We start from the raw sequence: 22,500 nt of genomic DNA, 5'->3' as shown, positions 1-22,500 counted from the left end.
GTTTGTTGGTGGTTATTTTCTGATTGGGCTGAGCGCTGGCTTCTGGTGTTGTATGTTTCTTTTGATTGGCTGGATCCCGAGTTGGTGGTGTTTTTCATTAGCTGATACCTAGGTTTTTTCCCCCTTTTTTTCTTTCTTTTTTTTGTACTTTGATTTATTTCATTCTATTTTGTTTTGTTGTTATCTATTTTTTGATTGGTGGAGAATTGTAGTAGTGTCTCCTTGAATCATGGCTGTGGTGAACCCCATGAACCCCATCATGAACCCCAATGTCAAGGACAGCCGCTGGCTGACCCTGGAGGTGTGCCGAGAGTACCAGCGCAACAAGTGCACGCGCACCGAGAACGAGTGCAAGTTCGCGCACCCCCCGGCCCACGTGGAGGTACAGAACGGCCGTGTCATCGCCTGCTTCGACTCCATCAAGGTGTGTGTGTGTGTGTGTGTGTGTACAACAGAGAGAGGGAGAGAGAGAGTGTGTGTGTGTGTGTGTGTGTGTGTGTCTGTCAGAATAGTATAGTACTACTGCCAGTCTGTCTCTGCCTCTCTATCTCACCTCTCTCTCCCTTTCTGTCTCTCCCCTCTCTCTCTCTCCATCTCTTTCACTCTTGCCCACATCACTGTCTCTCTGTCTGCAGCCTGTCTGTCTCTCACTTTTGTCTCTGTCTGTCTCTTGCTGTAACTCTCTCTCTCATTCATCTCTCATTTCTCTGTTATTGAAAAATGTAGCAAAAAAGGTGCACCAGCTGAACAAAATAAAGCATTTCTTAAATGTTCATTCTAGAAAAATGTTCTTTCATGCATACTTTGAGTCTCACATTAATTATGCATCCACTCTATGGCATTCTGCAAGTGAAAACATTCTCAGGCCACTGTCTAGTCTTTAGAGACTTGCAATAAAATTCGTTCTCCTGAAATCCTCCACGTTGACACCAGACGATTATGTTTTACTGGATATTCTTCCACTGAAATGGAGATTAGAATACAACAAAGCAGTTTTTATGTTCAAAATCGTATCTGGTTGTGCTCCACCCTCAATTGTCAGTAAATTTCAAATAAACGAAAATCGTCACGTCCACAAGATTCTGTTACCCCATCCAAGAATTGGTCTGTTTAAATCTAGTCTGTCATACTCTGGCGGTTTGTTGTGGAATAATATATCAGCCATTCTCAATGTCCAAACTAGTCAATGTATTCAAAAAAATGTACCATTCAGAACTCATGAAAGAATTTGCATATACAATGTCTTAACCTTTCCCACTTTCGCACTCTGTCTGTCTGTCTGTCTGTCTCTGTGTCTGTCTGTTTCTTACTCTCTCCCCTCCTCCCTCCACACCCCCTCTCTCTGTGTCTCTCTTGTCTGTCTGTCTCTCTCTCTCCTTGTCTCTTCCTTCTTCTGTCTTCTCTTGTTTCTGTTCTAAGTATTAATTGTGCATGTACTTATGTTGTTCGTCTTTTTCGTGGGACAGAATTGAAATTTATTCATGCAGTGTCATGCTTTTGTATTGAGTATTTGTTATGTTTTCCCTTTTCGTGAGGGCAGGATGAAAACAAGCTATTTGTGCATATTCCTATTTTCCCTTAATAAAAAAGATTCGTTCGTTCGTTCGTTCGTTCTCTCTCTCTTTCTCTGCCACTCTTTCTGTCCCTCCGTGTCTGTCTCTCTTGTCTCTCTCTCTCTCTGTGTCTCTCTTGCAGTCGGAAGGGGATCAGTTCTATCTGTCATGAAATAAACGCATAAATAAATCTACCACCATCCTATCTCCGCCTGTGACTGGCACTGCCTTCACCTCTACACACCATCTCACTGTCTACGAACAGCTTCAGATCCACGCTCTTTCCGCGTTCCCACGACAGTCAGAAACTCTCCACACAGTCGGCCACCGCTCTTTCTCTGCCCCTGGACCGAGCTTAACACATTCTTCAGACTGGACTTCCCCATTTTCTCTCGCTTCGTCAAATCCCCATGATAGACCCAGGAGATGGGAAACGATGTTCATTGCTATTAACTCCACGAGACACCTGTACTGAGATACAAGGAACCGAACCCAGGACCATCATCTTCAATGTCCCAGACTTAGACCACCCTGCTGTCTGGCAACAACTATACCATCAATGCGAGGGGAGAGAGAGAGAGGGGGAGAGAGAGAGAGGGAGAGAGGCAGCATTCTTGCAGAACGCATTAAAGATTCATCCAGAACCCATCCTTCTTCTTCTTCTTCTCCTCCTACTTCTCGTCCTCCCCCTCCTCCTCCTCCTCCTCCTCCTCCTCCTCCTTCTTCTTCTTCTTCTTCTTCTTCTCCCATCATTTTTTTGTTGCCACCCAGAAGGTCTGGTTCATTTCTCACCTGACAGGAAAGATGGGCTGATCCGATTTGTTTGTGGAGAACGGGTTTGCGGGCGGTGGTGGTGGTAAAGGAGAGGATGGGGGTAGGGGCGGAGGGTGAAAGAGGCAGAACTGGGAGGGAAGGGAGGAGGGAGAAGGAAGGTTGGAGGCAGGGGAGAGGGGGTGGGGGGCTTAGAGCATCAAAAAGAAGAAGAAAAAGAAGAAGTGGATGAAGAGGTTTTGAGGAGTGGCTGGATGAAGGAGTTGGGGGTTGTGTGTGTGTGTGTGTGTGTGTGTGGACGGGGGTGGGAAGGGAAGGGTGTAGGGTTGGGAGTCGGAAGGAGGGAAGGTGGTGGTGGCTGGCTGCTGCATGGTGGGGGTCAGGCCAATTTCTCACCTGCCTCAGGATCAGGTGATGCCACGCTCTCTCTCTCTCTCTCTCTCTCTCTCTCTCTCTCTCTCTCTCTCTCTCTCTCTCTCTATCTCTCTCAGGTGTGTGGGACGGGTGGCTGGAACCAGGTGTGTTGTTGGAGTGGAGAAGGGGGTGTGAGGGGAGGGGTTGGATGGGTGGAAGGGGGTTACGAGGTGTTGGGATGGGGGTGGGGGTTGGTGGGGAGAGAGTGGAATCTGGTGGTGGTAGTGGTGGTGGTGGTGGTGGTGATGATGATGATGGAGGTAGAGGTGGGAAAACAGCCTCTATCCCCTCTCAAAATAGACAGCCAGTGTTTGAAAGAAAACGAAAAACCCCGAAAGATGTGAGCTTTCCGAGTTGAAAAACCGAGATCATTGGGTGGGGGTGGGGGTAGAGAATGGGTGGTGGGTGGGAAAGACTCCGGGGTTTGTAAGGATCCCTGCGTTTCCCATCTGTCTGTCTGTCTGTCTCTTTCTGTCTCACTCTCTCTGTGTCTCTGTCTGTGTGTGTGTGTGTCTCTCTCTCTGCGTCTCTTTTTCTGTCTGTCTCTCTTGCTCTGTCTGTCTCTCTCTCTCTGACTCTCTCTCTCTTTGTCTCACTCGCTCTCTTTGTCTGTCTGTATGTCTGTCTGTCTCTCTCTCTCACTGTCTCTATCTCTGTCTATGTCTGTCTGTCTGTCTGTCTGACTCACTCTCTCTCTGTATGTATCTGTCTTTGTATGTCTGTCTGTCTAACTCTATATGTATCTGTCTTTGTTTGTCTGTCTAACTTTCTGTTTGTATATATATTTGTCTGTCTGTCTGTCTGTCTCACTCTATGTATCTGTCCTGGTCTGTCTGTCTCAGTCTCTGTCTGTGTATCTGTCTTGGTCTGTCTGTTTGTCTGTCTCACTTATTCTGTGTCTCCTGTGTGGGATATATTGGTTTGTTTGTTTGTTTGTGTGTGTGTGTGTGTGTGTGTGTGGTGGAGGGGGTTGTTTCGTTTTGTTCTTTTTGTTAAATTGTACGTGTATGCCCATCGTTCATAAATTTGTGATCAACATTTTCGGTGGTGGTGGTTGCCGTTGTTGCGAATGGACACAAGGCGAAAATTTGTAGAAAAGAAAAGAAAAAGAAAAATCCGTGTACTTTTTGACACGAACATGTATCGTGAAATGAAAAGAATATCTGAAAATAAAATGAAAGACTAAAAATGCAAAAAGCAAAACATATAAACAAATATGTAAGTAAATATATATATGAACTGTTAGATAAATACTTACATAAATAAGTAAATGAATTGATGGACTGGTAGATAGGCGAATAGACGAACAGATAGACAGACACATACATGCACACATATACATGCGTACATGTACATGCATACACACACACACACACACACACACACACACACACACACACACACACACACATACATACATACATACATACATAGCTATCTATCTACGTACCTACCTACATACAAATATAACTGAAAAATATAGATAACGAACAAAAGGCCTCGAGTCTGCGATCTGAGAAAGAACAATGAATATATGGACACAATTATCACTCATGGATCAGGATTAATTTGGTCAGGATTAATTGACGATGCAAACTGATAAATTATCATGTAAAGCATATTCTGCGTTGTACAGATTATTCTCATATAAACATTTCCCATCAAAGTGGCTCAACTTCATCAAGAATATTTTAACAGCGGACTGTGTTGGGTTTTCACATACATTCCATCGTAAGGATTTCTTTTGTCGAAATATCACGCAAAGTCTAAAAGATGTTTACATTCAGTCATGGAGAAAATCGCTTGAAGATAGTACTAAATGTATGTTCTACAGGAGCATCAAACCCAACTTTTGTCAAGAAAAATATATCTCACAACTTCCAGATAATTACATATATCCTCTGATCTGATAAAGTTTCGTTGCACTGCAGATCAAAATAGGAAGAAGAGAAGGCGGAAACAGAGAAAACAGAATTTGCAAGGAATGTAATGTGGGTACTGTTGGGGATGAATTTCATTTTGTTTTAGGATGTCCCCAAAATACTGTAATTCGAAATGGATTGATACCACATATAAATCACATATGTCAATGTTGGGTTTATGCAATGTATTCAGTTCTGGGAAGAAAACACAACTTAATTTAAGTAAATTCATAAAACTTGGAAAGGTTGTGTAACTTTTGTTACATCTAAAGCATACTTGTATGTATGTTTGAGTTTGATTTGTTTTGTTGCAAATCATCATTAGCGCGTGTGTGTGTACTTGCGTGGGTGTGCGTTTTTGCATGTTTCGGAGACATCGTTGGACTGAAGTTGTGATTCAATGAGTATGTATTGTTATTGTACCCCCTACACCCTAAAAGGGGCAAAAGGATTCAATTTCTTTGAATCTTTTTGATACATACATACATGAAACAGAATAAATAACGAACAAAAGGCCGGGACTTCAAGCGATCAGAGAAAGAACAATGGGCATGTGGACACATTTTGCATACAGAGATGCATACCTACATGAAATAAAGTAAATAACGAACAAAGGACCGCGAGTTTGTGTCGATCAGAGAAAGAACAATGAACTTAAGACCACATTTAGCATCAAAAGTCACCAAACAAGGGGATCAGGTTAATGCATGATCACGCTGATGACGGAAAGCATCAAAACGAGTTTTGCATTACAGTCATGAAAGGGTGATAATGATATTCAGTATTTTTTGTTGTTGAATTGACTGCCATGTGCATGTTTTTTACTGCGTTGCTGTATGTGCTGATTCATGTGGATGTGCGAAGTATGGCATAACTGTAATGTCTATAGTGAAAAAAAAAAGGTTAAACAAAATACATGGATGTTTTGTCTGTCAGTCTGTCTCTCTCACTGATAAATATGACTCCATTTGGAAAACAAACAAAACAACAAGAACAAACCCCTCCAAAAAACCCCACTTAGTCAGCAGATTTAACCAGTCTGAGACAAAATGCATGCAGAGGAAGGGAGAGACAGAGAGATAGAGAGGGGGAGAGAGAGGGTTAGGTGGGGATGATAGGGTGGGGGGGGGGGGGGCGGGGAGGGGGCACATCCAACTATGAAATGTTCAACAGATGCACAGTCAGTGTCACCAAAAAAATGTATACGTAATCATAATGGTAAAATATTCGACCATATGTTGCAGCATTTTTCATCGACGAAAGTCTCGTTGATGTACATTCTTTGCATTTTTGGAGAGAAAAAAAAAAAAAAGAAGAAGAAAAAGGAACTTTGTTTTGTTGCAGATGAGACGACCCTTTTGATGACAGTTTGGTTTTCTCACTTTAAGTTATTGTCTCAGTGGATAATGCGTGCGTGCTGTGTCGACATTTTCTTGATCTTTTTTAAAACTTCATTTATTTACTTATTTATATAGTTTATTGAAGTGTCCGTTATTTTGCTGACTCGTCAGTCTTATCTGCCATTTTGGTGTCTTGTCTACGCGATTTTGGTGACTCGTTATAACTGACCCTCCCCCTCCCCCACACACACACGCACACACCCTCCCCCTTTTTTTTTCTTTCTTTTGGTGGAGGGGAAGTGAGTGGGAGGTGAGGGGGCGGGGGGGGGGGGGGGGGGCACAGGGTAGGGAGGGGGGAGTCGCAGGGGCTACTTTTGGTGACTTTCTGTCAGGTTTATTTTCATTTTCGAGCAGTCCGCTATTTTGGTAGTTTGTCTTCAAGCTAGTTTTTTTGTGTGTTTGTTTTTGTTTTGATGGCAATCACCGCTTTTGATGGTAGTCTGTAATGTTGAATTTCCAGCTGTTCACTGTTTGCTAGCTTGTCTTCAAACCTTTTTTTCTTTTTTTTTCTTTTCTTTTCTTTTTTTTTTTTTTTTTTTTTTTTTTTTGATAGCTATCACTGATTTTGGTGATTATAAGGTTTGTTTTCGAGCTGTCGACTATTTTGGTGGCTTGTCTTCAGTTAGATTTTTTTGTTTGATTTTTATTGCTGTCATCGATTTTAGCGATCGGAAGATTTATTTTCTAGCTGTCCGCTATTTTGGTGGTTTGTCTACGACTTCAGTGCCTTTTACACACGCACACGCACACACACACACACACACACACACACACACACACACACACACACACACACACACACACACACACACAGACACACACACACACACACACACACACACACACACACACACACACACACACACACACACACACACACTAGCGAGAGGGAGGGAGGGAGCGAGAGAGAGAGAGAGAGAGAATAACTGACAGACAGGTTGGCAAATAAGGGCTAAAACCAAACAAGATGAAGCACTACACTCAAGCAGCGCCATGCTCTTTTCAAAATTAACAATAATCAGAATTTCACAAGTTCTGCCACGCTCGAGAAAGAGGGAGACAGACAGACAGACAGACAGACAGACACTAGAGAATAGAAGGAGCAGTATTCAAGTTAACATAATTATCTCCACTTTGATTCAGTGATGTTAAACGGAAAGAAGTGAGCGGGCTGGGAGGGATTTGTCACAACTGACATATTAAAACTATTTTTGTCTCACTTTGATAAATCCTGTACAACAAGAAGACAGGGACAGAGACGAACAGAGACCGACAGTAGGAGCAGGAGGAGCTGTATTCAATTTAACATAATTATTTCCACATTAGACAGACAGAAGTGGGCTGGAAAGGGGCATGGGAGGGGGGTGTTGCATAATGATTTGTCACAGTTGACATGATGCCCCCGAAAGCGGAGTATGGCTGCCTACATGGCGGGGTAAAAACGGTCATACACGTAAAAAGCCCACTCTGGTATATACGAGTGAACGTGGGAGTTGCAGCCCATGAACACAGAAGAAGAAGTTGACATGATTTCTTGGACTATGAGAAATACTGTACAAGAAGAAGAAGAGAGAGCCAGAGACAGATACGAACAAAGACAGACGGTAGTAGGAGAAGCAGCATTCAATTGAACATCTTTCCACATTAGAAGTGGGGGTGGGTAGAAGGGGGGGGGGGGGGGGGGGTTGCATGATGTTTTGTCACAGTTGTCATAATTTGTCTCACTGTGAGGAGAAATGTTGTACAAGAAGGAGGAGAGAGAGACAGAGACATACAGAAGGAGACGGAGGAGCAGTATTCAACTGAACATCTTCCCATTATTAGTAGACGGAAAGAAGGGGACGGGTGGGGAGGTGGGTGGGGGGGGGCTGTTGCATAATGATTTGTGACGGTTGACATGATTTGTCTCGCTGTGAGAAATTCTGTACTGCACCTGTCAAATAGTTTTGGGTCCACTGCTCCATGAGTAACCTGTCACACTCTGTTGATTCCATTCAGTGACGTGAGCAAGGATAAACTCATCGTGAAGGCTTAGTCGAAATGTGTGTGTGCGTGTGTCACAGTGTGTGTGTGTGTGTGTGTGTGTGTGTGTGTGTGCGTGCGTGCGTGCGTGCATATTCAACCGATCCTCTCTCTCACTTTGTCTCTGTGTGTGCCCCCCCCCCTCTCTCTCTCTCTCTCACTCCTCTCTCTCTAAAGCGTTTTTGAAAGAAGGGCGAAATCTTATTTATGTTTTTATTTATTTGTTTATTTATTTATGCATGGTTTTTTGTTTATCTAGACTCTCTTTTCTCTCTCACTCCTCTCTCACTAAAGCGCTTTTAAAAGAAGAGCGAAATCTTATTTATCTGTTTATTTATTCAGTTATGCATGTTTGTTTTCATTTTCTTTGCTGTTTATTCAGGTTTTGTGTGTGTGTCGTCTTGTTATTCTTCAGGCTGGCATCCGCGGAATTTGGTGGCTATCGATTTGAAGGGATGGGGGATAGATGCCAAAAAGGCCGAAAAGCAACAGCAACAGCTGAGGTTTCTGTCTGGCCCTCCCCCTCCCTCCCTTTCCCTTAACCTCTCTCTGTGTGTACCGGTCTTTGCCGGCTGGCCTCTCTCTATGTTTGTCTCTCTGTGTCTCTGTCTGTCTGTCTCCCTTTCTCTCTCTTTCTCTGTCTTATTTCTCCCTCCCCACATCTGTGTGTGTGTGTCTCTGTCTTTCGTTCGTTCGCTCTCTCTGTCTCTCTCTTTCCCCTCCTCTCTCTCCCGGTATCTCTGTCTTGCTCTCTGTGTCTCTCTCTTTCTCCACCCTCTCTCCCTCTGTGTGTCTCTCTTTCCCTCTCTCTGTCTCTCTCCCCTCTCTCTGTCTCTCTGTCTGTCTCTCTCCTCCCCTCTCTCTCAACCTCTCACTCTGTGTCTGTCCATCTCTTCTCACGCTTCCCCTTTCTCTCTCTGTCCATCTCTCTCCACTCTCTCTCTCTCACCTCTTCTCTCTCTCACCTCTCCCCCCCCTCTCTTTCCCAAACTCCTCTCTCTTTCTCTCTCCCCTCTCTCTCTCTCTCCCCTCTTCTCTCTCTCCCCTCTCTCCCCCTCTCTTTCCCAAACTCCTCTCTTTCTCTCCCCCCCTCTCTCTCACCTCTTCTCTCTCTCCCCTCTCCCCCCCCTCTCTTTCCGAACTTCCTCTCTATCTCCCCCCTCTCCCCCTCTCTCTCCCCTCTTCTCTCTCTCCCCTCTCTCTCCCCTCTCTCCCCCCTCTCTTTCTCTGTCCCCTCTCTCTCTCCCACCCCCTCTCTCTTTCCGAACTTCCTCTCTATCTCCCCCCCCTCTCCCCCTTTCTATCACCTGTTCTCTCTCTCCCCTCTCTCCCCCTCTCTTTCTCTCTCCCCTCTCTCTCTCCCATCCCCCCTCTCTTTCCCAACTTCCTCTCTATCTCCCCCCCTCTCTCCCCCCTCTCTCTCCCCTCTTCTCTCTGTCCCCTCTCTCCCCCCTCTCTTTCTCTCTCCCCTCTCTCCCATCCCCCCTCTCTTTCCCAACTTCCTCTCTATCCCCCCCCCCTCCCCCTTTCTCTCTCTCACCTCTTCTCTCTCTCCCCTCTCTCACCCCCCACCCCTTCTCTTTCTCAACCTCTCTCTCTTTCTCTCTCCACCCCACCCCCCTCCCCGCCGTCTCTCTTTCTCTCTCTCTCAGGGCCATGTTTGTGACTCACGGGCCAGACACGTTGCTTCACATTCCTTCTGGCAACATGTTGCGGGCCACTTAAAAAAAAAAAAAAAAAGTGCCGGCTCCCTCTTCCGCCTCCTCTCCCCCCCCCCCCCACTTCTCTCCCCCCCCCGTCCCGCTCACCCAACCCCCCACTCATAAAACTTGAACTGATGCAGCTCGTAGACAGAAGGGAGGTTGGGGGGGGGGGGGGGGGGGGGAGAGTGGGGGAAGTGGAGTTATGCAGGGAGGGGAGGAGGGAGGGAGGTAGACGTGTACATACACGCAGACGCGCGTGCACCGCAGCATGCACGCCGCAAGCAAGCAACCAAACACGCGCGTGTGCATCATTATAATTATATAGAGATATGGACTGCTAAGAACCAACCAACCCACCGACCAACCGTCCAACCAATCAGCCAACTTAGCACCGTTGTTGGGACAGAAGAAACTGGATAAGAAATTTGCGGTTTATTGCCTTCTTGAGATGGACAGATATGTGTGAATTCTAAATTGGTTTATCTACATTGAATTTTCTTCTTTTTTTAAAAAGATATAATTTTCACATTTAGATTGTATCCGTTTTACGCCTCCTTTTACTTGGATTGGTTTGCTCTGGAATCGCACTGTGTGGATTTATGATGAAATAAAGAACACACACACACACACACACACACACGCGCGCGCGCGCGCGCGCGCAATAACACATAGGGAGGGAGGCAAAAATGTATGGATGCAAATTAACCACCTGGTGGCAGACAACCCAACAAGTTGATCATCAACAGCATTCACGATGGTGAAAGTATTTGCATTTTACGATCAGGAGATGAATTGATATGGTGTGTGTGTGTGTGTGTGTGTGTGTGTGTGTGTGTGTGTGTGTGTGTGTGTGTGTGTTTCTGTCTGTCTGTCTGTCCCAATGTGTTCCCAGTCCCCCATACACAGCCACACCCGGGTGCGTATGACATTCCCAGTGCCGGCAGTCCACAGCGAACCATTGATGGTAGGTCGCCAGGAGGCCACACATCAGAGGAGACCCTGCACTGCTGCTGAGTCACTTCGGTGGTGTTCGGTAGTGCCTGTTCTGATTTAACATACTTAGGACACCACCTAATAAACCTCCTACTGACGACAATAATGTCTTAGTCGCGGAGCCAGACTGAGTGAGCGTCTCCCCGAGAGTGGAGAACGCCACCACGTCCCTCCAGCGGTAGTTCCCCATGAATTCACCGACACTGAAGACCCTGACAAGACTCACCCCAAGCACGGAAGTGGAAGGGTATCGAAACTGAGGTCACCATGAAAGCAGGGCATGAAAGGCCACACAATTTTGGGCTTTTTTAAAATTTACTGGATGATGAAGGAGGGGGATGACGATGATGATGATGATGATGACGATGTTGTTATGGAGGTCCATTATTGTTTGGGACTCCATGATAAGGCTGTACTCTACGCTTCCTGTCATAATGATATCCTGGCTTTAACCAGGCCCGAGAGATACAGACACTTGCAGTTTTGGTCAGGAAATTAGAGCAACACACCCAGAGACGCATCCCAGAAATGGATGATACTGGACTGTGTGGTCCCAGTCTTCCCATTTAAGCCCATGGCACACTCTGACTCAACTCTGGGCAGGAGCTGGCCACGGGCCGAAAAAACCCACCTTCGCTGGGATTCGAACCCGCGTCCACCCAGCCGCCATTCTGCGACGCTGACCACTTCGCCACGGTGGCTGGTAGTTGTGACGATGTTGATGATGGTGCTGGTGCTGTAAAAACAAAAAACAAAACAAAACAAAACACACACAAAGAAAAACCCACAGCGTTGACACGAAAACAAAAGCACCTAAAATTGCTCCATTCTTACAACTTAAGAATACTTAAAGACAGAAAATAATATCTCTGTGCATGGATTTCAAGACAATATGGAAATCGCATTTTATTTGAAGAGATTATAACCGAAAAGAAGAAAACAATTTATTTTAGTAAATATATATGTCTCTGGATATCTTCCGAACACACACAGTGAAGCAGACAGGAAAACAACAACAACAACGTAACAATCGAGTCCCATTATATAAAACACATTGTGTCAAATAAAGAGAGTAATAATAATAAACGAAACAACTAGGAACCCAGCTACCAGTACCTGGTAAACCCATATTTCTCTTCCCACCTCCACCCACCCACCCACCCCGCCCCCCTCGCTCGAAAAAAACACACACAAAAAACAGAAAAAAAACAAAAACGCACACCTCACGAACGTGAAAGAGATAGAAAAAAAAAGAAAGAAAAAAAAATTATATACGAGCTCGGTAATATATTTACGACCCAAGTTTTCTAGGCCAGGGTACACATGGTAGTCATCAGAGACCAGACGTTCTGCCAGGTCTCCTAGGAAATATCTAGCAGGCTGTGCTGTGCTGTGCTGTGTGTGGACTGCATGCAATGCCATGCAATGCCCAGATTCTGAGTGCAGCCATTATTCTCTGCACGTTCCCCACCAGACTGACTGACTGACTGACTGCTGAGTTCTGGTGGAGTACTTGGGAAAAAAATCATTCTGGTTCTGATATCCTCTGTTTGTGATAAGAAACACATGATGGTGACAGAGTGACACACATACCGGCACAGACAGACCGGCAGATAGACTCACACACACACGCACGCACACACACACACGCACACTGTCTTTTGTCTGTCTGCCTGTCTCGTCTGTCTCGTTTCTCTCTGTTATAAATGTTTGTATTTTCAATATCTCTTTCTCGGTCTCTCTCTGTATCCCTTATTCCCCTCCCTGCACCCCACACCCCCACCCCCTTCCGTCTCTATCTCTCCCTCCCTCGTCTCCCTTTCACTTTTCTCTTTGCCCCCTAGCCCCCCCCACCACTCCCCCCCTCTCTCTCCCTCTCTCTCTCTCTCTCTCTCAGTGTGCGCCGTGTTTAGGTCTCAGAAGGATATATTTACGGAATCCATATTGAGTTCTGATCCCCGCCTGTCTCCGTTCCCCTTTCGTGTATTGTGGCCTGGGGCCGATGTGCATCAAACCCACTTCTGAGTTCTCTCCCTCTCTCCCTCCCTCTCTCTCTCTCTCTCTCTCCTGACCTCGCCCCAGTTCTCTCATCCCTGTTTCCCCCTCTCTCCATTTCTCTCTCAACCCATCAGCCTAAATATTATAGAAAACCTGCATTGTTTAAATTGAACTTATTGACGTCATCTAATTCCCCTAAAGTTGTTCGCAAATTTTCGCTATTTTTATACAAAGCTTCAGTACTTTTCTTTTTATTAGACGGGAAAAGTTGTAAATTGGTTAATAATGTCATGATTTTATACTCTACATTTTTCCCCTCCACTCTTTGACTGACCTTCTTTAAGTCATTCGAAAGGGGAAGAAATGTAGAGTATATATATTATATGTGTGTGTGTGTGTGTGTGTGTGTGTGTGTGTGATTTAAACAAATTTACAATTTTCCAGTTTTCGAAACGCAACTGAACGGAAAGAACACGGGGGAAGAACTGTGGATATTGCCCCCATTTCACCAAGCCCCCAAAGAAGATCAACTGTGCAAATGCCCGAATGGTCTTTAACTTTTTGTGACTCCTGTTTCACCCTTGCACAAACCCTGCAAAGTGGAGTGACGTTACCATTGGAGAGAGCTTTCATGTCGAACTCACGGTATGATACAGTGGCGATATCCACATTCCTCTCCCTCCCCCCTCCCCCGCCTCCCCTCAAGACAGAATGAGCAGTGTTCACAACAAGGCGTGGACGTTCACTCCGTCAGTCACACAGGGAACGGAGGGGGAAGATAGTTCTGTGAATATTGTCGATATAGTAACAGCTTTTTTCTTCTTCTTTTTTTTTAACTACTTTATTTCTTCTTTTCCACCCTTTTCCATTGAGGCTCAGTATTCAGCTCAGTGGCCTTACCACCACCTACCCTTCCTTCCTTTTGTCCCTCCCTCCTTCCCCACCACGCCCCTCTCCCCCTCCACCCTTTCTCTCCCTCTTCGCCCACACTCTTGTTCCACCTCCACCTTCACCCCTCTTCTCCGTTTCTCAATCCAACAGTTTTTGCCCCGGCGTTTACTATACCGGTGAGGAGGTGGTATGTATGGTGGGGGGTTGGGGTTTGAGAGTTGGGAGGTTTGGAGGGGAGGGTAGGAGGGCTGGGAGGGAGGGGGCAGGGTGTCGTTGTTCGAGTGTGCAGAGTGGTGTCTGTGACAGGTCAGTCACCTTTTTGTTTGCGTCTTCTGCCAAGTTTTGAAGAGGAGAGAGAGCGGGAGGCACAGGGGGTGGGGTGGGACAGACAGATAGAGACAGAGAATGTGTGTGTGTGTGTGTGTGTGTGTGCGCGCGCGTGCACTGGAAAATAGAGAGAATGCGTGTGTGTGTGTGTGTGCGTACTGGAAGATAGAGACAGAGAGAATGCGTGCTTGCGTACTCGAAGATAGACAAGAGACAGAGAATGTGTGCGTGCGTGTGTACTAAAATATAGAGACAGAGATAATGTGTGCATGCGTGCGTACTGGAAGATAGAGACAGAGATAATGCGTGCATGTATTCGTACTGGAAGATAGAGACAGGGAATGCGTGCGTGCGTACTGGAAGATAGATGGAGACAGAGAGAATGCGTGTGTGCGTGCAAAGTCCAAGATGGGATTGTTGTGGCGTCTTCCTTCTCCTACCAACCCTGCAGCCCTGTCTCTGTCTCTGTCTGTCTGTCTGTCTGTCTGTCTCTCTTTCTACATCTTTCTCTCTCGAACGTTGTTTCTATCCGTCTTTGTCTGTCTGTCTATATGTCTGTATCTGTCAAGCTGGCTCTGTGGGTCTTGTCAGCCTGTTTCTATCTCTCTTTCTCTCTGCCTGTTTCTATCTATCTTATCTATCTATCTATCTATCTGTCTATCTGCCTGTTTGTCATCAGTCTATTTATCTGTCTATATATCTGTCTATCTATCTATCTGTCTGTCTGTGTATCTATCCATCTGTCTATCTTTTTTAAAATTTGTTTTTAAGGAAATAGGGCATTGCCTCCCATTTTGTGTTCTGCTGTCGAAATCCTAGCTTTGAAAACGGGGATGAAACAAACATCGCCCCTTTGACTGCATGAGCTGACATGTTCGTCAAAGTCTGGAAGAATATTCACTTCGTTCCAGCTCTTTTCACGCGTGATTTTCGTGCAGTGGTTGACGCGAGAGAGAGTGTTAATTCCATTCGATACAGCTCAGTGCGCTTGATGCGAATTACTTGAACCGACAACAAACACTCTGCTATCAAATTACTGAATTTGAAAATCATGAAAAACGCAGCATGCAGTGATATCAAACTCCTTTTTTTTTTCTTCTTTTTTCTTTTTTTTTTAAAACTGTACATCTACATAATTATACACATAAAATATAATTATGAACACGGTATCCGGCAAAAGATTATTGTTGTCACTGTCATACGCTTGCCGGGATCAGTCATTCACGCTTCGTCGACATGATTAATGCATTCGACGCTTTTGAGCTGTTGTCTTGCCCACAAGCCCTGTTGAGAAAAAATAAGGAGGGGGAAAAACAGAGAAAACAGTTCGCGCTTCATGGCTGAAGCCTTCGAGAGAGAGAGAGGGGGGGGGAGAGAGGGGGGTGTGGGGGAGGGGAAGGGAGGGAGGGAAGGGAGGAAAAAAGAAAAAAAAAAAAGAGGTCGAGTCAGCGAGACCCCGCAGCGACAGAAAGGATTGAGCGTGTCACCATGACCTGTCTTCATCCTCCTTGTTCCCTCCCTCCCCCCCCCCCAGCCCCCCCTGCCCCCACCCTCTCTCTCTTCCCCGCCACACTCCTCTGGCCATTCATCATCATCATCATCATCATCTTCTTCTTCTTCTTCTTCTTCTCCATATTCTTCTTCACATTTTTCTTCTTCCACGAAAAAAAAAAAAAAAAAAAAAAAAAAAAAAAAACGGGAAAGGGAGGAGAGAGAGAGAGAGAGGGATGGGAGAGAGGAGGGAGGGAGGGAGGTAGGAAGGCAGTATTGTTGCAGAATGCATTGAAGATGCATCCAGGATGTCCTTTCTTGTTCTTCTTGTTCTTGTTCTTGTTCTTCTTGTTCTTGTTAATGTTGTTCTTCTTCACCCGGCAGTATTCCTTTTCGTGTTGTGACTCCCCCACACTCCTGCATCCCCGGTTGTTGTTTTTGTTGTTGTTGTTGTTGTTTTTTTAACAGGGTTTTCTTCTCTGTTTCTGTCTGTCTCTGTCCCTTTGTTTGTCTCCTGTTTTTCCCTCTGTCTCTGACGGTGTAGGTCTCTCTCTCTCTCTCTCCCTGTGTGTGTGTGTGTGTGTGTATGTGTGTGTGTGTGTGTATGTGTGTGTGTGTGTGTGTGTGTGTGTGTGTGTGACTGACTCCCTTGATCTCTTTCTCTACCTCTCTCTCTTTCTTTCACTTTCTCCCACTCCTTTTGTCTGTCTGTCTGTCTGTCTGTGTCTCTCTACCTGTCACTCTGTCTGTCTGTTTGTCTGTATATATATATATATATATATATATATATATATATATATATATATATTTATGTCCCTGTCTGTCTCTGTCTCTCTATCTGTCTGTCTGTCTCTATCTCTCCCTGTCTGTCAGTCAGTCTGTCTGTCTGTCTGTCTGTCTCTCTACCTGTTCTGTCACTCTGTCTGTTTGTCTGTATATATCTCTGTTTCTGTCTGCCTGTCTGTCTGTCTCTCTCTGTCAGTGTTTGTCTGTCTGTCTCTGTCTTTATCTCTCTGTCTGTGTCTGTCTGTCTCTGTTTCTCTCTGTCTGTTTCGCTCTCTCTCTGTCTGTCTGTCTGTTTGTCTGTCTGTCTGTCTGACTGTCTGTCTGATTCTGTCTCTCTCTCTCTCTCAGTCTGCCCCCTGTCTCTCTCTCTCTTTTAGACATCTGTATGTGTTCGTGTGTGCGGCGGGCGCTTGTATGTGTGTGTGTGTGATGGGGAGAGTGGCGTGAGGGATGCATGCGGACTAGGGGTGAGAAAACAACACCCTCTTGTCCCTACACCCACCCCCCTTAAGCCCCTCCCCCCCCCCCCCCCCGATAAAGAAACAAAAAAGAAGTAAGGAACCAGAAGAAAAAAAAAAGACGAAAACGTGGCTGGTGATGAATCTTTTGTCCTCCTCCCTCATGGACGATCCAGAGACGACATCTGGCTGCAATATCGTAGGGAGGAAAAAACCGATTTCACATCCTCCCCCACCCCCGATCCCCCACGCTCCCACACTCCATACACCTCTTGCACACCTCCTCCTCCCCCCCACCTCACCTCCTCCCCCCCTTTCCCTTCAACCCCCCTCCTTCTCCACCATCTCCCCCTATCCGTTTTACACCTCGCGAGACCCCCATCCCCTAGCCCTCTGCCCCACACCCTCCGCCCCTTATCCAACATTGATTTTTAAATGGTTTCTGCCCCCTCTCTTCCCTCCTCCCCATCACCTCCCATCACTTTACTTCCTCTTTCAACCACCACCCCACGGGGGAGAGAGAGAGACAGAAGAGAGAGAGAGAGAGACAGGAGAGAGAGGAGGGAGGGAGAGAGAGAGAGCGGGGTGCAGAGAGAGGGAGAAGAGAGGAAGGGAAAGAGAGGAGGGAGAGATAGGGGGGGGGGGGACAGGGAGAGAAAGAAACGGAGAGAGAGTGGGTGGGAAAGAAGGGGGGGGGGGGGCAGTCAGAGAGACAAACAGAAGAGAGAGAGAGGGGGAGGGAGGGGTAGACGAAACGAAAACAAAATATTATTTCATGAGGGTGAAAGGGCTAAACAATTTAATATCCACGTTTGTTTCCCCACACATCCCAGATAGACAGACAGACAGACAGACAGAGATAGAGACACAGCCAAAGAGAAACTCAGACAGACAAAGAGAGAACAAAGAGTGTGGCGACTTGGGAACCTCCGAAAAAGGCTGGCTGGGAAATTAAAGCAGGAATCCCAACCAACAAAGAACTCCAAGCGCTCTTCAGATGTGTGTGTGTGTGTGTGTATGTGTGTTTGAGCAGTGTGTGTGTGTGTGTGTTTGAGCAGTGTGTGTGTGTGTGTGTTTGAGCAGTGTGTGTGTGTGTGTGTGTGTGTGTGTGACTATGCATGTGTGCATGAATGCGTGTGTGTACATGTGTGGTGTGTGTGTGTGTGTGTGTGTTGTGCGCTCGCGCGCGCGCGCGCATGTGTGTGTAATTGTATGCATGCGTGCATGAATGCGTGTGTGTACGTGTGTGTGTGTGGTGGGGGGGGGGCGGTTAATGAGGAGGATGGGATGAATGAGGATGAGAGAGAGAGGGGGGTGGGGGTGGTGGGGGGTGGTGAGAGGACTAACAGAAGGGGAAGGAGGAGTGACGTGGAGGATGGACGAAAGAAGCCCCCCACCCACACTCCCACACCCCTACCCTCACACCCCCTACGTCCTTTTTATCAGTCTCCCCCCAAAAAAGGTTAATTTTTTAGAAATGTGTCACTGGGTCATGGTGCCAGCCACTAACAAACTCGTCAGTCATAGCCAGCGTTCAAACTCTCCCATTACATCATCTCTGTCCTGCAACAAAGAACGGGGGGGAGGCGGGGGAGGGGGGGGGACATGCTTGGGGGGTCGGGTCGGGTCGGGTCGGGTGGGGGTGGGGTGGTGGTGGAAATTTGGGGCACTCATGAGGGAATGGGGGGTGATGGTGGAGGAGGGAACGGGAGGAGAGTAGGGGGTGGGAGGAGGAGGGTGGATTGGTAAGGGGTGGGGGTGGATGAGGGGCGGGGGGCGGGGGGGGGTGATGGTGGTAGTCGTCGCGGTCTTTGCATGACGGTAGGGGAGGGAGAGGGTGAGGAGGAGGGGTGTATGGGGTTGGGGGGGGGGGATTTGAGGGGATGAGGTGGGGAGAGGGGTTAGGATGGGAATCGTGGTCGTTGTATGAGGGATGGGGGTTGTTCCTGGCAAAATTTTGTAGAAAATCCACTTCGATAGGAAAAACAAATAAAACTGCACGCAGGAAAAAATACAAAAAAAAGAGGTTGGCGCTGTAGTGTAGCGACGCGCTGTCCCTGGGGAGAGCAGCCCGAATTTCACACAGAGAAATCTGTTGTGATAAAAAGAGAAATACAAATAAGGTATGCGTTGTTATACCGAGAGGCTTGGGTATACGTTGCACTGAGAGCGAGATCTTTTTTCCCCCCCGTTTATTTATTTGTTTATTGACTATTTCATTTATCCATTCATTCATTTAATATTTCGCATTTTGTTAATGGCTGGGGGAAAACAAGAACGACAAGGAACAGACCACAGCTTTGATAACCACATGTCTGTCACCTGGGAAGATTTGGGAAATTCATTCATTCATTCATTCGTTCATTCATTAAAGCATTAATTTGTTCCTTCCTTCCTTCATCCAATCACGTATAAATGATCTGTTCATTCATCCATCCTTCAGTTTCTTTCTTCATTCATTGTTGTTGTCTCGTTCGTCATTTATCAGATGGATTCCCCCGTCTCCTCGACGAAGGCGGCAGTACGTCGCAGGTCCTCCAGTGCTCCGTAGAGCTTCCGGGTCGCTGGGATTCAGTCATTCATCCATTCATTAATCCATCCATTCGTTCATTCATTCATTCAGTGAGTTATGCACTCCTCCATCCATCCATTCATTCATCCATCCATCAAATCATTCGTTCGTTCATTCAGTTAGTTATGCACTCAACCATCTTCCATCCATTCATCCATCAATCAAATCATTCGTTCGTTCATTCAGTCATGCACTCATTCATTCATGCATTCATTAATCTATCCATCCGTTCATTCATTCATTCAGTGAGTTATGCACTCAACCATCCATCAATTCACTCGCCCATTCGGTTATTCATTCAGTAAATTTCACAAGCAGGCACGTTGACTCAAAAACGTTCCACATTCGTTTGTCTTAAAACACACACACACATACACACACACACACACACACACACACACACACAAATCGACTTTTTCTTTTTCCATTCCTGTCCTTTTTGCATTCTGAACAGGGTGTCAATGATGTTTGCGTGGACTGTCGAACTGGCGCATGCGTACTTGCGCTGCTTATGACGTCATACCTCTTTGTTAAATGGTTGGTGGTGTGAATGATTACGTGTCCAGACTGAGCGGTGTGTGTGTGTGTGTTAAATGTGTTTCTAATTGATAAGGTTTCGCTTTCTTGGGTTTTATTTTGGTTTTGTTTTGTTTTTCCCTGGGACAGATGTTGTTTTGGTCGAAAGTGCACTTAAGAGACATCGTTTATTCACAACTGCCCTGAGTGCAGCGAGGGTGGATGAACACACACACACACACACACACACGTGTACACTCGCGCACACCCATGTTCAGAGAAGGTGGATGTGGGAGAGGTTGCGGAGGAGTGAGTGAGAGAGAGAGAGAGAGGGTGGGGGTCAGGGGGGTGGAGGGGGACACACGAGAGACCAGTAAAAGATGGGGGAGGAGGGGAGGACAGAGAGAGAGAGAGTGTGTGTGTGTGTGTGTCTGCGTGTCTGTAAGTGTCAGTCATGTACGAGTGTGTATGTACGTGTGTGTACACCTTTTGTGAGTACGTGTATGTGTTGGCATGTGTGTTTCTCTCTGTGTCTGTCTGGCTATCTGTGTGTGTGTATGTGTGTGTGTGTGTACCTCTCTCTCTGTGTGATTGTGTGTGTATGTGTGATTGTGTGTGTGTGTGTGTGTGTGCGATTGTGTGTGTGTGTGTGTGTGTGTGTGTATGTGTGATTGTGTGTGTGTGTGTGTATGTGTGTGTGTGTGTGTGTGTGTGTGTGTGTGTGAGTAAATGCATACTCAGGGAAGCGCCAGAGCGAGACTGATCCAGGAGGTCTCGCCACAGCGCACGATACACATGTATACATGTTAAATTGTCCGTGCCTTCTTCCTTGCTTCGTCAAGTGCTACCATACAAGTAAAATTTATTTTTTTTTAAGCTGCCCGACTGACAAGGTAGCCGGCTGGATTTGTGTTCCAGCTCCTCCACCCCCACCCACCCCACACCCATCCACCCCACCACCCTCCCACCCACCCCACACCCATCCACCCCACCCCACCCTCTCCACCCCCACCCACCCCACCACCCTCCCCACCCACCCCACACCCATCCACCCCACCACCCTCTCCACCCCCACCCACCCCACCTCCATCCACCCCACCACCCTCCACACCCACCCCACACCCATCCACCCCACCACCCTCCCCACCCACCCCACACCCATCCACCCCACCACCCTCTCCACCCCCACCCACCCCACCTCCATCCACCCCACCACCCTCCACACCCACCCCACACCCATCCACCCCACCACCCTCTCCATCCCCACCCACCCCACACCCATCCACCCCCCACCACCCTCTCCACCCCCATCCACCCCACCACCCTCCCCACCCACCCCACACCCATCCACCCCCACACCACCCTCTCCACCCCCACCCACCCCACCTCCATCCACCCCACCACCCTCCACACCCACCCCACACCCATCCACCCCCACACCACCCTCTCCACCCCCACCCACCCCACACCCATCCACCCCCCACCACCCTCTCCACCCCCATCCACCCCACCACCCTCCCCACCCACCCCACACCCATCCACCCCCACCACCCTCTCCACCCCCACCCACCCCACACCCATCCACCCCCACCACCCTCCACACCCACCCCACACCCATCCACCCCACCACCCTCTCCACCCCCACCCACCCCACACCCATCCACCCCACACCACCCTCTCCACCCCCACCCACCCCACCCCCATCCACCCCACCACCCTCCCCACCCCCATCCACCCCCACCACCCTCTCCACCCCCACCACCCCACCACCCTCCCAACCCACCCCACACCCATCCACCCCCACACCACCCTCTCCACCCCCACCCACCCCACCTCCATCCACCCCACCACCCTCCACACCCACCCCACACCCATCCACCCCCACACCACCCTCTCCACCCCCACCCACCCCACACCCATCCACCCCCAACCACCCTCTCCACCCCCATCCACCCTCCACCCTCCCCACCCACCCCACACCCATCCACCCCCACCACCCTCTCCACCCCCACCCACCTCACACCCATCCACCCCCACCACCCTCCACACCCACCCCACACCCATCCACCCCACCACCCTCTCCACCCCCACCCACCCCACACCCATCCACCCCACACCACCCTCTCCACCCCCACCCACCCCACCCCCATCCACCCCACCACCCTCCCCACCCCCATCCACCCCCACCACCCTCTCCACCCCCACCACCCTCCCCACCCCCATCCACCCTCTCCACCCCCACCCACCCCACCCCCCATCCACCCCCACCACCCTCTCCACCCCCATCCACCCTCCCCACCCCCACCACCCTCTCCACCCCCACCCACCCCACCCCCATCCACCCCCACAACCCTCTCCTCCCGTCCCCCTTCTTACCATCAGTGATATTGGGTTGTTGTTTTTTGTTGCTGTTGTTTTTTGCTGCCCCATCATCTGCACCGTTTCAGTGGCATTACTCCCACGCCGCTCATATAGATTCCCCCTTACACGGCCACACCCGGGTTCCTCCGTCACAGTTTCAGCGTCGGCAGTCCGCAGGGAACCATCGATGTTAGGTCGCCAGGAGGCCACACACCAGAGGAGACCCTGCACTGCTGCTGAGTCACTTCGGTGGTGTTCAGTGGTGCCTGTTCTGATTTCTTAACGTACTTAGGACACCACGTACTAAGCCCCCTACTAACGA

General features: G+C 48.0%; 1 protein-coding gene across 26 annotated transcripts in view; it reads left to right on the top strand.

Annotated features, from left to right (window-relative positions):
* LOC143275651 (muscleblind-like protein 1) overlaps positions 1–22,500 on the top strand; it is a 213,960-nt gene that overhangs the window by 108,071 nt on the left and 83,389 nt on the right. For all 26 annotated transcript variants that reach the window (XM_076579907.1, XM_076579924.1, XM_076579920.1 and 23 more), the window contains one exon: positions 1–424. This exon is cut by the window's left edge and continues 921 nt beyond it. In XM_076579907.1, coding sequence (XP_076436022.1) covers positions 230–424 — 195 coding nt within the window. In that variant the 5' untranslated portion in view covers positions 1–229. The remainder of the gene's footprint in view (positions 425–22,500) is intronic.

The sequence above is a fragment of the Babylonia areolata genome, chromosome 30 (assembly GCF_041734735.1).
Source record: "Babylonia areolata isolate BAREFJ2019XMU chromosome 30, ASM4173473v1, whole genome shotgun sequence".
In the NCBI taxonomy this organism is placed as follows: Eukaryota; Metazoa; Mollusca; class Gastropoda; order Neogastropoda; family Buccinidae; genus Babylonia; species Babylonia areolata.
Note: the sequence above shows the minus strand (reverse complement) of the source record. Positions and strands in the feature narration are given on the sequence as shown.